This window comes from Lissotriton helveticus, chromosome 3_1 (assembly GCF_964261635.1).
Source record: "Lissotriton helveticus chromosome 3_1, aLisHel1.1, whole genome shotgun sequence".
Lineage (NCBI taxonomy): Eukaryota > Metazoa > Chordata > Amphibia > Caudata > Salamandridae > Lissotriton > Lissotriton helveticus.
The window spans coordinates 233755758-233770458 of record NC_136061.1 but is presented as its reverse complement, the minus strand read 5'-3'; the positions used below and the strand labels follow the sequence as shown (position 1 = coordinate 233770458).

Genomic DNA, 14701 nt, shown 5'->3' with positions numbered 1-14701 from the left:
CTATCTCGAATGGAATGCTGCGCTGGGGTCCACATTTTCGGCTTTGCTAGAGCAATGGAGATTTTGCTGTGTGTCCGCATAATCCACTTTAAATATTTTCACCAGTTATACTATATAACACTGCATTTGCATAGATGTGAGGTGCTGGCAGGTGGATGGCGCCTGGCGGGGCAATGCACAGGGATTTTTGCATTCTGGACCAGAGTGACGAGTGTGCTCTCGGATGTGGTGTTGGAACGTGTGCGATGTGAACCAGCGGTATGTCTGCTCGGCTGTGTGCAGAGTCTTAAGCCTTGCAATCGGCAAACTGTCGATGCCAAAAGAGCGGTGGTGCAATGTTGGGGTGCTACCGTCACTCCCACTGTAAAGAAATGGATTCACGATTTAGTCTACTGTAAAGACCAGCTGTGGGCATATGCGGAGGAGCTTCCCGAGGCCTCGCGACCCAAAGACTTCTGGGCCCCACTAACTATGTATTTGCTGTACCACCAGGATTTGTAGTAATGTGTCTTTCCTTACACTGTTCGTATTCATTACAAGCAAACGCCGGAATTGGGACACCCTTTATGAATCATCACATATGTCTGTTTAGTATGATTAGGATTCAACATCTGAATCCTGTATCATTATTTACAAAGTGGTGGGGGGGGGGGGGTGAGGGGGCTGCTCTGTATGTTTTGTGGGTTTGTTCTTTGTTCTGTATTTCAGATTGGATGGGACAATAGGAAACAAAATTTGCTTGTATCATTATAAACTATGATGGCATTGTTTGTCCCAGTTATGGGGCTCTTTGTGCTATTATTGCAAGCTCTTCAATAAAAAGAATAGAAAAAAAAATACTGACAAATGATATTACATACAATAATTATATTTTCAACATCGTTATTTTATAAAACAATATTAAAAACAATCCTAAAAACAATATTTTTACCCTCGATATTCCTATCTATGATATTTTCGATGTCCATCTTGACACAACATTTTTATATCATTTTTATATCACTAAAATGTTCGATATTCTGTCAAGACACCTGATTTTGCCAACAGGGGGCACATCTACTCACTTTGCGATCTTGGCTGCTCCCCCGTTTCACATTCTTGATGTATGTGAAATTCTCAGTTCTGTGGCTAACCACATCACAGTCAAGTGATGAAGTCAGCAAAAACCTGTCTCCTTCGTGTGCCTCATGTGCCATTATTAAAAACAGACATTATTAATTTTACTATAGGGCCTTCTTGCAATGCATTATAAGGTAAAGTAATGGTGCAATTGGTGTGTGAATTTTTATCTAAGACAATGAGTTGTCTAGAAGCATACTGATTCAGAATACAGACTCCTCCCTTCCTCATGTAACCACATTGTGTGAACCTGCCAAAAAAGCATAATTGCCCAGTAAAGACTGAAGTGCTTAGAAACACACAAAACCTCAGTGGCATATGAGACTCCTTCTTCGTCTATGCCCATTTTATCACATAGGCCCTGATTACGAGTCTGGCGGTCCACGGACGGCCAGACTTGCGTCAGTGGTGGTCTCCCAACCGCCCTATTATGATATGGGTGGTAGGATCACCACAGCCCCACTGCAGCCACCAGGGAAGCGCCAATACATTGCAGCTGTCAGGAGGCAGTAATATGCTTGGCGGGACTGCTGCGGTCCCACCCTATCATATTAAAATTTTCTTCTCGTCCACAGTTTTCATGGTGGATCCACCGACATGAAAACCATTGCATAGAGGAAATGCTGCCTCACGCCCTGTAGATGCACATGGGGGGCACAACACTTGCCCCCTTGTGTAAATGCACAACAGTTACTGCGCGGCATGGATTTGTCGATCCATGCCATGCAGGAACTGTTTTTGCCGTTCCCACTGCGGTGCCCATTTTCAGGGCACCACAGTGGGAAAGTCAAAAACAAAGCTTGCCAGACAGGAGGAAACTGCTAATCGGGCGGGCTTTCTGACCACAGCTTTGGGCTGCTGACCCGGCGATGAACCACCAAAGTCGTAATCGGGCCCAAAGTGTCACTGACAGCCTGTGCCTACCAATTCTCCTTCAAAGCACATTGTGCCTTCCATGAAATAGGTACCAGAATCATACAGTGGATGTTTTGCTGATTAAGTCATCAGTTTTAAGACAACTCACCTGTGAGGCTCTATTTTTCTCAATTTTCAATTTGCGACCCATATGGAATGGGCAATAACACAAGGATGGTGGCCTGCTGGTGATAGCAGACTCCTATGTCTGTGTTTGCTTTTTAAATAAAGCATCTTTTTAAAAATGCTGCCTGTTTTCCGTAGAGGAAAACAAGATGTGTTTTCAAAAACAAAAATGAAACGTTTTAGTTTCATTTTTTAAAAGAAGGCAGTGGTCTCTGGGACCATAGCCTGCTCTTAAAAATTATTTTGCTGCCAATCACAAAGGGTAGGAGCGTGCCCTGGGAATCCCTGCCTGTTTGTGAGTGGCTTACCACCTACATGAAGCAGGCAGTAAAATGCAATTGTTTTGCGACCACATTCCAGTCGAAAAACAATCGTGCCTCCCCCTGTGACTTGCTTTACAAAAGGACACACTTAGCATGCCCCTTTCTAATAGCGGCTGCAAACCCAATTTTGTGAGTCAGTAACAAGTTACTGACTGACAAAATAGGGTTGATACATGATAAAACCCTATTAAGCAGTCCCAAATGGCCCGAATCTCCATTTACGACTGCTAATAAATGGTCAAACATGTGGGCCAAAGTTTCACAGACCAATTGCAGTACTGTAAGAAGGAAGTCCTGTACCTGGGACATCACATTGAGAAAGAAGCAAGGAAAGTGCCACAAGAGAGAACCTCCTCTATTCTAAAAATTAATCCAAAAGCTATCAAGAAAGAAGTCAGGATGTTCTTGGGAATGTTGGCTACTGCCGAAAGTAGATTCCTAACTTTTCTCTAATGGCCAAGCCTTTACAGAGGCTGACACACAAGGATGTGTCAAGTCCGGTGCCATGGGACAACATCGGCATGCGTGCCTTTTCAGAGCTGAGAGAATGCCTGATTACAATAAAAGTTTTGCATTATTTTGAAGTCAGAGGGAGGGTTGCTCTCTCTTAGTGCTAACCCTGAATGTCAGAATTGCTTACAGACCAGCAGCATATTTTTCAAGCAGTTTTGATCCAGTAGCTGCTGCTTTGCCCGGCTGTCTCAAAGCTGTGGCTTCCACTGGTGTCAGCATTGAGCAGTGGAAGAGCATTGTCATGAGTCATCTGTAAACCATTTCTGTCCCTCACTCTTTTGAGGTCCAGTTAACTCACACCAGATCCCAATACCTTACCAACAATCATCTCACTAAGTATGAACAAGTCATATTTTGTGCGGAGAATGTCACCCTGAGGTGATGTATTACGCTTAACCCTGCCCCCCTTTTGTCCATACTTGAAAATGATGTCACTGACTGTGAAGTTGAGCATGACTGTTTGGATGTTACTGAAGTATGCACCCAGCAGTGACCTGACATACTAGATATGCCACTACCTGAATAAGATAATGTGATGTTTGTTGATCAATCAATCAGGGTTTGTAAAGCGCAGCTACTCACCTGTAAGGGTCTCAAGGTGCTGGGGGTGCTGCTGATCCATCTGAGTACTGGGGTTCAGTCAAAGAGACAGGTCTTGAGATACTTCTTGAATCGGGTCAGCGAATGGGATTGTCTGAGGTGGAGAGGCAGGGTGTTCCAAATCTTGGTGGCGAGGTAGGAGAAGGATCTTCCTCCAGTCTTAATCTTGTGGATATGAGGGACGGTGACAAGGGCAGCTGAGTGGATATGTCTGGTGGGTACGTGGAAGAGAGGCGGTGGTTCAGGTATGCTGGTCCTGTGTCCTGGGGGGCTTTGTAGGTGTGCGTGAGGAGCTTGAAAGTGATTATTTTGTTGAGTGGGAGCCAGTGGAGTTCTCTGAGGTGTCGGGGATATGGCTGTGGTGGGGGATGTGAAGGACCAGTCTGGCTGCGGCATTTTGAACATTCTGTAGTTTCCTGAGGTGTTTCTGGGTGACACCAGCATAGATTGCATTGCCGTAGTTGAGCCTGCTCCTGATGAGTGCATGGGTGACTGTTTTTCTGGATTTAGCGGAGATCCATCTGAATGCCTATCAAAGCAGGCGAATCGTGAGGAAGTATTTGATCTGTTGGTTCATTGTGAGCGAATAGTCCAGTTGGATGCTGATGTTTCGTGCGTGGTCCGTGGGGTTGGGTGGGGTTCCCAATGTGGAGGGCCACCAGGAGTCATCCTAAGCTGCGGGCGTGGGTCCCAGGATGAGGACTTCAGTCTTGTCCGAGTTGAGTTTGAGGCAACTTTATTTTCTTCCAGGTGGCAATGGCTTTCATCCGGCTGTGTAAGTTGTTTCTGGCAGTTGTGGGTTCGTTGGTGAGGGAGATTATCAGTTGGGTGTCGTCAGCATAGGAGACAATGTTGAGTCTGTAGTTCCTGATGATGGCTGTGAGAGGGTCCATGTAGACGTTGAAGAGGGTGGAACTCACGGAGGAGCCCTTGGGGACTACGCAGCTGATCTCCTAGGGTTAGGAGAAGAATAGGGGTAGTCTGACTCACTGTGTTCGACCAGTGAGGAAGGAGTGGATCCAGTCCAGGACCTTGTCCCAGATGCCTGCCTCATAGAGTCTTGTGATTAGGGTGCGGTGGGAGACGGTGTCAAAGGCGGTCCAGAGGTCCAGAAGGATGAGGGCTGTGGTTTCAACCAGGTCAAGGAGGGAGTGGATGTCATCAGTGATGGCGAGAAGCGTGGCCTTGGTACTGTGGTTGCTTCTGAAGCTGGAGTATAGAGATTTCCAGGACGTGGTTTGCTTGGATGTCCTCGGAGAGTTGGGCATTGATGGCCTTCTCAATGACCTTGGCTGGGAAAGGGAGCAGGGAGACAGATCTGAAGTTCTTGAGGACTGACAGTACTGCAGATGGATTTTTTTATCAGAGGGTTGATCTTGACGTGTTTCCAGTCGTCAGGAAAGGTGGTGGTCCCGATGGAGCACTTGATGGTATGGTAGAGCTTAGGGACAATGGCGGTGGTTGCTCTATGGAAGATGTGGTGCTGGCATGTGTCCGAGGGGGCTCCAGAGTGGATGCTCTTCATGATCTTGAGAGTGTCATCTGTGGTGAGCGAGGTCCAGTTGAGCAGGATCTGCTGGGGTGCGATGTGGTTGAGTGTGGTGTTGTCGGGCTTGGTGGGAGGGTCTTGGTTGTCGAAACTGTCATAGATCTGCCTGATCTTGTGGTGGAAGGTGCAGCGTTTGTCACAGAAGTCTAGGGAGGGTGGGATGTCTGTGGCCCCGCTGTTGGGCCTGGCAAACTGCTTAACGATGGCAAACAGTTCTTAAACTGTTGTGTGCATTGGCATTTATTCTGTCACTGGGTGGCATTTTCTGTGTGGTTTTGAGGAGGAGGTGGTGTGTGGTGATTGCGGCTTCGAAGGTTGTATGGGTTTCTGGGGTTTTGTTGTTCTTCCATTTCTTCTCTAGTTGTTTGCAGGTGCGTCTGGACTAGTGGGGGGCGGGAGTGAAGCAGCTGGCTTTCTTGGAGTGTTGCTTGCTGTGTGCCTTCTTAAGGGGTGACAGAGTGTAGGAGCAGTTGGAGATCCATCGGTGGAGGTTTCGTGCTGCAGTATTGGCGTCAGCGGCTTTCGGCAGTGTGGAAGTGCTGAGGGGCCTTGTTCCAGCTACGGCTGAGGATAGTGGGTTTGGTAAAGGCAAAGGGCACGCAGTGGTGGTCGGTCCAGAAGAGTTCAGTGGTGTGGCTGTAGGTGACGTTTCCGCTGGTGGAGAAGAAGGGGTCAAGTGTGAGTCCTGCTGCATGGATTGGAGCAGTGACTAGCTGCTTGAGTCCTATGTTGGCGAGGTTCTCCAGAAGGGATGTGGTGTTCTGGTCATTGGGGTTGTCCAGGTGAAAGTTGAGGTCGCAGAGTAGGATGTAATTGGTGTATGCGAGAGCCTGAGGAGGCGATGACGTCAATGATGGCTTTGGTGAATGGCAGGCGGGGGCCAGATGGTCTGTAGATGAGGGTGCCATGGAGGATGGTGTTGGGGTTGATCTAGATCTGGAAGTGGAGGTGTTCCATTGTTGTTGTTAGGTCATCCATGTGGGTTGTGAGGCGGAGGGTATTTTTGGTGACATAGGCGTTGCCTCCTCCTGGTCAGTTGGCACGGTCCTTACAGGTGATCTTGCAGCCATTGGGAATTGCAGCCAGAGCTGGGTTGGGTGGCAGGAAGAGCTGGAGTGTGGAGGTGGAGCAGGGTGCAGCTGGAGTTTTGGCCGGTAAAGGGTCCTTGGGTGTCCTTCAGCGATGTGAGGTGGCAGGCGATGTGGCTCCCGAAGTTGAGGGCGAGGAGGGTGCTGGCGTTGTATCGGGGGAAGGTCAAGGGACCAGGGTCTGTGGCACTGGGTGCTGTCAAGGTACAGATGGGCACATACCGGCTTGCCTTTTACTCACCTTTGATGTGCCAGTGGTGTGCCCGCTGCAAGCCATTGAGTAGTGTACGGGGGTTGGACAGCTAGGAGGCATAAAATACGGGGAGCAGGAAAGTGGCACTGGCTGTGAGGGATCGTAGGGGCTAGCATGACAAAGGGCACAAGAAGAAAAGGGGAACAAGTGCAAGAAGGGTGAAAGGGACAGAAAGAAATTTCAGATAAAGCCAGAAAAAAGCAGGTAAACAGAGAAACAGAGGGCAGCCCAGCGGCAGAGCAGTGCTGCTCTACCACTTGGCCACCAGGGATGAGGAAAAAAAAGCAGTAAAGGCAGGAGATGCAGAGAGAAAGGCAGAAAAAAGCAGAAACAAGAGACAGAGGGCAGTCCAGCAGCAGAGTAGTGCCACTTTACCACTAGACCACCAGGGATAAGGCGCAGGCAGGTGCCTGCGGGTGGATAGGGCCCATGAATCAATGACCCGAGGGTCAGTAGATCAGCAGCGGGGAGCTCGGGCCGGATCTACCAGGTGGAGCTGCACAAGGAAGGTAGCAGTCCACTGAAAGGTCTGTGGACTGCACATTAACCTTGCAGCGGCCACCATTAAGTAAGTGTGTGGGTGGGCTGCAAAGCAGGGAGGCATGAAACGCGGGGAGTGGGAAAGTAGCACTGGAGGGGGGGCCACGGGGATCGCAGTGGCAGGGGCAAGCTCGGCAAAGGGAACTAGAAGAAAAAGAGGAAAAAGTGCAAGAAGTGTGAAAGGGACAGAAAGGAACTGAAAAGCAGCAGAGCAGTGACACTCTACCACTAGACCACCATGGATGAGTGGAAAAAAGCAGTAAAGGCAGAAGAAAGCAACGAGAAGGCAGAAAAAAACACAGAAAAAAAGAGACAAAGGGCAGTTGAGCAGCAGAGAAGTGATGCTCTATAACTAGACCACCAGGGATGAGGCACAATAGATCAGCAGCAGGGACCCCAGGGGCAGCAGCTGCTAGGCGGAGCTGCGCAAGGAAGGGAGCAGTCCACTGAAAGGTCCACTGAAACGTTGATGGCCCCTGTTTACGAGACCATGACGGAAACCTAAGAGCTGCCTATGCAGCCTTTACTATCTCACGTGTGGTCGAAGCCTCCTGGTTTCAAGGAGTATTTCCAGCACAAGTGACCAAATTGATTGCTATTGCTAGAGCATGCTGTCTTTCAGACCACTGAGAGTGACCATTTTCACTGATAGTCAGTATGGCTTTGGTGTCGTTAATGAATTTGGATGGTTATGGTCACAACGGGGATTTATGAGCTCGTTCGGACCCCACAAGAAATGGCAAAAGTGTCCATAATCTCTGAAAGGCTTTACAGTTACCTACCCAGATTGCGGTTGTGTATTGCGCTGCACAGTGCAATGGAACAGACTACGTAACAGTGGGCAACAGATATGAGGATGAGACCGCGAGATATTGTTCTTTGAATTCTTACACTTTTAATGGAGAAGTATCACAATGAAAAAATGGATGACACAAAATGCCAATAGTAAGAAATGGGCGGAATGCATTCTTAAGGAAGCATTCAGAATGCCCACAAGTTGTCCTTTCACAACCAGACATCTGTGCTGTCTGCTAGGCTTCGACCTAAAAAATGAATTTGGGCAGGGCTTCAAAGCACGGTTTATGGCTGAATTCTGAAAACCAGGAAGATCCTTGAAAGACTTGCAAATATTCGCAGGTCCCTTGGGTTTTTCTGGAAAAAACAGGTGATTTTTCAAAGCCCATCTGGGCCTGCTGCAGGTCTTACACAGTGCAGCTTTTTGAATACTACTTGAGTATGCATAGGCTGCCGTGGGCTACGTGGTGGGACTGCAAGAGGACTTCAGACACCAGCCAATCCTCAGACCTCTACCTTCGTGATTCCTAAACATGAATTCCTCTTGATAGGTATACAAATGCTTTGTCACGCATTCCATATCTAATTCTAATTGAGGAGTAGAAATTAAACAGTGCGCACGACGTGCAGAACACAAGCAACATTCTAATCCTTGTGTTCATGGCAGCTGCTACAGCACCAGTGAAGATCTAGGCTCTGATTGAACTTAACTGGTGCAGAAGAACGGAGGCCTGGAAGAACCTCTGAAGCATGGGCATCACTTGGTCACTAAGCAATAGCCCCCTGGCCCAGCCTTCGCCAAGCCCCATCGCTCGGACTTTGATCATGCGTTTCTACATATAATACATATAAGGAATGCAGATACTGCTCAATTTGCGGAAGCCCAAATGCTCTTTGTGAATGCAGATATGAATAAATCCACATTTTAACACAAAAGTCTTCCTTTGTGTACTGAGATTAATACTTACATCTTCCATGCAAACACAACTACAATGTACAACTGTTTAGAGGGCATGGGAATTTAAAGGTTGATATAAGTCGCCCATTAATGTATTCATATACATTGGTGATTCTGATTCTAGATTTCAGCCCTCGACCGAAAAAAACAGTATGTATCTATTCACTAAATATTCTTCGAGGAGCTTACTATCGTTCCAAACTGCGGTCATAGATAGTTATATTTTTTGGGATCTTTTTTTTACTAACCTCGTGACATTGAATTCTGGAAAACTGATGCTGTTCTTAATTAGTAAGGTGAAATTTTCAGCATTCAGTAGCAGTGCAGGCCTGAAAGAAATTAACATTACCACAAATTACTTCACAGTTCTGACACACCAATAAAAAAAACTGACTTGACTTGACTTTCGAGAAAACAGCTAAGGGCAGATTATCAAAACTGGGGCAAAGACTGAGAAATAACCATTTACACTTATTTTTGCTGCTTGTGTAATAGGGAATTAGGCCAACAGAGTTATGGGCATATTATCAAGGACAGGCGATACATTATCGCCGCTTTCCTGCCGATAAAGCGGCGATAATGGCCTTGATAATATGCTCTATGAATTCCAATCGAAGCCCATGTTAGATGTGTTCACATTTAACATGGGCTTCGATAGGAATTCATAGAGCATATTATCAAGGCCATTATCGCGGCTTTATCGGCAGTTTCCTGCCGATAAAAGCGGCGATAATGTATCGCCTGTCCTTGATAATATGCCCCTTAGTTCGGTCTATTTTCACATCAATATTTCTGCAACTGGGCAATAATGGGAAAAAAACAGTTGAAAAACGTTTACAAATATATATTGACACTTCTTTTGCTGAATTATATTACCTGTATGTTAAGTCTGTAACAAGATAAACACCTGATCCACTGAAACCTGTTTTATTTGAATTAAGTTTAAGGCCCAAGGATTTAATTGAAGCGAAACAATATAACAACCCCTTCCTTTAGTCCACAATGCCCGGCATCGGTAATCTTCATTACTCCAAGTCCTGTTCTTCCCGTTCTATTCCTGAGCCCATCCATCCCTCCCTGTTTCTGTTTATGGTGATTGGTTTCTGTTTTTTTTCTTCTTGAGTTTCTTTGGTATTCTCAGGATGTATGGATGACACACTTTCCCCTTTATGCGTGCCAGGCCTGGTACGTGGCCCATATTGGGGGAAGTATTCGACTTTGCTAGGTAACAGGTTTCTGTAGAGCAGACAAGCTACTCATTGTTAAGTAATGAGAGGGGAAGACGAAGGAGGAGGTAATGCCCAAGGTAAGCACTTCATGATACACCCCAGACGTTTCTTCCATGATATGCAGATTATCTCTCTCACTCTCTCTTGCTTTCAAAGGATTTGAGACATGCATAAATGGTATTACTACAGAGGATTTCCCTGCTATGCAAAGAGAAGGGAGTGGGTGGATTAAAGAGTGGTTTGCTTTCACAGTGTATGAAGTCCCACAAACATCTGAGTTTGCAGGCCTTCACAAATTGCAATCTAAGCCTGGACTTGGTAGGAGTGTAACTCCAGCAAAGTACTAGATTTACTACTCCTTCCAGGGTGGAATGAGGAAGTTTGTGAGTTCATAAAGTAAATAAATCAGCATTTGTTCATTCGAGTACTACTACAACCCCACATTCATGACTCGCAAAGTGTTGGAGAATAGCAATAATGGACAAACTTTGGGGGCAGTGGAATGTTTACCTTCAGTGGTACAACTTGTGAAAAATTGCCAGAAGTTACAATGGAATGAGTAGATGAGTCGGGACTTTGAATAGTGGGCGATGCAGTGCTAAAAAAAAGGGTTGGGTAAAACATTACAACAACAGAACTGAGCCGCTGGTTTGAACGGTGGAAAGAGAGGGGACAGAGAGCGAGCCGTAGAATTCACCGAAGTCTGAGGAGGGCGCCATAACCTGGAGGAGCAGAAGCATCGCCAGGTACTAACCTGAAAGTCACCTGTCTGCTCAGTCTAGCTACTCAAGGTGAGCGTCGGACGTTTAGGAGGAGAGATGCTAAGGAGGGTGTCTCTTTCTCTTGTTACGTGACTACAGAGGAGGAATTTGTGCCACGCTGTGTTCCGCTGAACCGCTGAGAGCCACAGCCGCGGACCGCCAACCCGTGCCACGGGAAAAATCTTCTGAAACTGCCCCCTGTGCTGGTTGCCTTTTGCTGGTTGACAGTCTGTGAGAGTGCAGACTCCCAGCTGAGGCAGCACTGTGACAGTCGGTCCTTGAGGGCGGCGGAGGACGGTGAGCGGCGTGTGCGGCACGCACAGTGGGCGGCCAGTGAAGTGAAGTAAGGCTCTAATTAACTGTGCAGTGCGATGATATAGAGCCACAGAAACCTATGGTCCCACAGAGCAGAGAGCCCTACAAGGATAAGGACAAGACAAGGGCTTTGCTGCATGGAGCGTGGAACAGGGTGAACAACGAAGATAAAACAAAGTCAAAACAGCAGGCAAGACAGAAGCTGTGTGGTGAGGTGGAGGGGGGGTGAATGGCTCAGACAGGAATATAGGAGCAATTGAGAAGGTCCTGTGAGCTCCCTTCCTCCGTGCAGCTTGGCTCTGCTCTCTCCTGCTTTAAGTTATCAAGCCACTAAACCTCTACCATACTACCAAAACTACTACACCAACCAAACCACCAAACTACCAAAACCATTAAGATCCTGCCAAGATTAGATCTTGTATGGACCTGGGACCTGGGATCCTGTATGTTCCTCGTCTAACCTCCGCCCGCCACAATTTCGCTAAGATTCTGGATTCTGTAAAAAAACTCTGTTAAAATTAAAATCAAAATCAGAATTGCAAACCGTCCTCAGAGAAAACACCTATCGGCGCCGTTGGACCTGCTGAAAGTTTATTGGAGATAGAAGGTGCCTGAGACAGAAGGTGCTGTGGTGCCTGCAGTGCCTGTAGAGTTTATTTGGGGTCAAGCGTTGCCGCCTTCCAGAGCCTCTAGAGCCTCAAGAACCTTGCTGAGGCAGTCTGTAATACATCCTCATGAGTTTAGGAAGCCCTGTTCGCTTGCACTCCTTGTCACTCCTGCCAACGGGACTAAAAAATATAATTACATCTATTTTCTCAGCTATTCTTTTAGCTGTTTTTTTTTACTGTTCTTTTATTGCTACTGACACAGTTTTGCTCCAGTTTTTACTCTGCTGATTTATTGCCCAAAATCTATGATTGCCACCACTATTTCTCTATATCTGCCGAGCTCGTGAGACTGAAAGTGCAGCCGTATGTTGGAGGGTGGAAACTCGGCACACAGTGCTCACTGTTGCATGAGCGGGGCATCGGTCCACTGGCGCATTGAAGCTATACCTCTCTGGCTCTCTGGCTGTACTGGCTGGTCTGAATAAGGGTTCCTCAACACAAGAACTAAATTATGACCGCAAAGAAATTGCGTTCTGGCAGATTGGGGTATACAAGAGCATGCAAAAAAACTAAAGGACAGGTAATCCTTTAAGGGATAACTCACTGCAAATAAACATCTTGAAAAGTTTCAATACCATCCCTTCCTTCCTCCCAAAAAAAGAAATAAACCTAAATTTAGTAGGGATGCTGGAGTCTACTCAAAAAGACCTTGAAGAGGCTAAAGTAGTCACCGGAAAATCATTGCCTGTAGTTCCCTCTAATTTATCTCTCAAAACAGGGGGAACTCAGTCTAGAACACCCCAACAGTCTGATTCTAGGGTGGCTTATTCTTTGCTGGCAAACTTAACCATCTACTCCCTCGTAAATGGAGTCACCGGACTTGAAGGGGTTTCTCAACTAGTCCCAAAAGTGTGAGAACCCATAATGGAAGACTTTGCGCTCCCCGATATTAATCTAAATCAGTTTCCTAAGATGTCTCACGCACCTAATCTAGAGTCGTCCAGGATACTTATTCCGTCTACTTCACCTTCCTCCAAGATCTGCTCTGTTAAAATGCAACTGATCAGTAGTACACCCAGTGGAACAAGCCTATTAGATTTGTGGGGCTCTTCTACTCCTGATCTATCCCCGAATTTTCTTCCTTTAATTAATAACCCAGAGCCAAAAATGTTGATGTCGGAATCCTTACTTTGCTTGGAAAGAGTGCTGTCTTCCATCTTAGCGTTAATGGAGAAATCAGTAAATAACCCCGACTTTATTCTGGACTCTCTATTGACCCTGACAGTTTATAGTCTCTGAGAACAAATTATTGCCTAGAAAAGCCTGCCTATCTCCCTCCCGTAAGTCTTCTCCTGAGAAAGGGACCTCTCCATCTCTACTTTTGGAGGAAAACCTCAGTTTATCCTACTCAAACAGACACTCTCCTCCATGCAAAATGACGGAACGGGACTTTGGCATACAGGCGGGGAAATCTTTGGCTAGTAGGAAAAATAAAATTAAATTGAATGAAAATTATGACACACTTGATAAACTACACTCCTCCACTTTACAGCAGCTTTTCGATCCTGATACATTTGCTTCATTGGCTGAACCTATGTCCTGCTTGCAAGCTAAGAAAGAAAATACAAATTCATGTACAATTCGAAAGGTTTTTTCTATTTTTCTAAAAACAGGTGTAAACCCTCTTGACCATCCGATTTGAAGGACTAAAATCTGGTTGTCTACTCACTAAGGAAAAGGACATTAAGTGACAGCGCTTGTAAGAAAAAGAAGAAGGAAAAAAGGGAAAAACGTCGAAGGATAAATAAAAAAAGGATAAAATGGCTACGTTTTGACCCTAACCTAATTCATAATATGGTCAAGCAGAGCTCAATTTATTGGGACCTTGCTCTTCGCTCTTGAACTCAAGCGCACCAATTAAATCCACCCAAGCTGCATCTGTATTAGATATAAGTGCTCCCCCTACTGCTCAGAGTATTCTGAACCCTAATGCTTCACTATTTGCTTCCTCCTTAGGTAATAATGTTATTTATAATCCTACTGAAAATATTTCGGAGGTATCCCGTCTATTCAATCCCTCACATTTTGCCACTTTTTCCCTGGATTTCTCGTTTATTTTTTATCACGAACCATTTATGAATAGGACCTTTTTGTTGGGTTGCTTTGCTGAAATCCTAGGCCTCCAAATGATTGAAAGCAATGACATTGCCCTGGTTGAGATTCAAAAATACAATATTCTTAGGGGCGCAAGAGTTACATTTACATCCAAAGCTATCTCCAACCTGATAACGCCACACACTGATAAATTACGCTGCTGTGGTATAGATGTCTTATTAACTGAAGAGGACTAACATCGATCTAGAAACGTCCACAAGGGGCAATCCCTTCTTGGAGAGAGAGAGTTTATTACAGATCTTCCTTGGTAAAGAAGGCAGGAGGGTCTCGCTTACCACAGAGTAAAATGTTAAGGGTGGGTGTAGGAATTCCATGAAGTTGAATAAAAACTCTGTGAATTCCACAACTTTGCTCCGTCGGACTCCCAATTAATAAAGCAGAAACCTCATATACTTTTAAAAATCCAAAACTAATCTATAAAAATAGTTTGTATTTTCCGAAGGATTGAAACCTCATATACGTTTGGTAAAATAACAAGTATCTCTGTATTTACATGCTAAAATACATATAGTCATTTAACAAAAGTGAAAATGAAATGTTGCTAGCAGTGAGAGAGGTGATGATTTTGGGATCCTCCCTAACCTAGGGAGAGAACCAAGCAGATGCCTTGAAAACAAAGAGCACATCTTGCTGATCGATTTGGTGGTGGTCCCATCCTCTTAGGACCACCCCAAGCACAGTTATTGGCAAAAATACAATCCCAACCAACGGCCCTGCAAAGCATTATGGGACGAGATTAGCAGTGGGCAGTGAATATTATAGTATCCAATATCAAAATAATTCTACAAAGAACTGCAGTTCAACTAGTCGTTACTAGGTGTCCCTCACGGGTCA

General features: G+C 45.8%; 1 protein-coding gene across 2 annotated transcripts in view; it reads right to left on the bottom strand.

The window, feature by feature from the left end:
* P2RX1 (purinergic receptor P2X 1) overlaps nt 1-14701 on the bottom strand; it is a 483889-nt gene that overhangs the window by 190559 nt on the left and 278629 nt on the right. For both annotated transcript variants that reach the window (XM_078679688.1, XM_078679689.1), the window contains one exon: nt 9028-9108. In XM_078679688.1, the coding sequence (XP_078535814.1) occupies nt 9028-9108 (81 nt within the window). The remainder of the gene's footprint in view (nt 1-9027; nt 9109-14701) is intronic.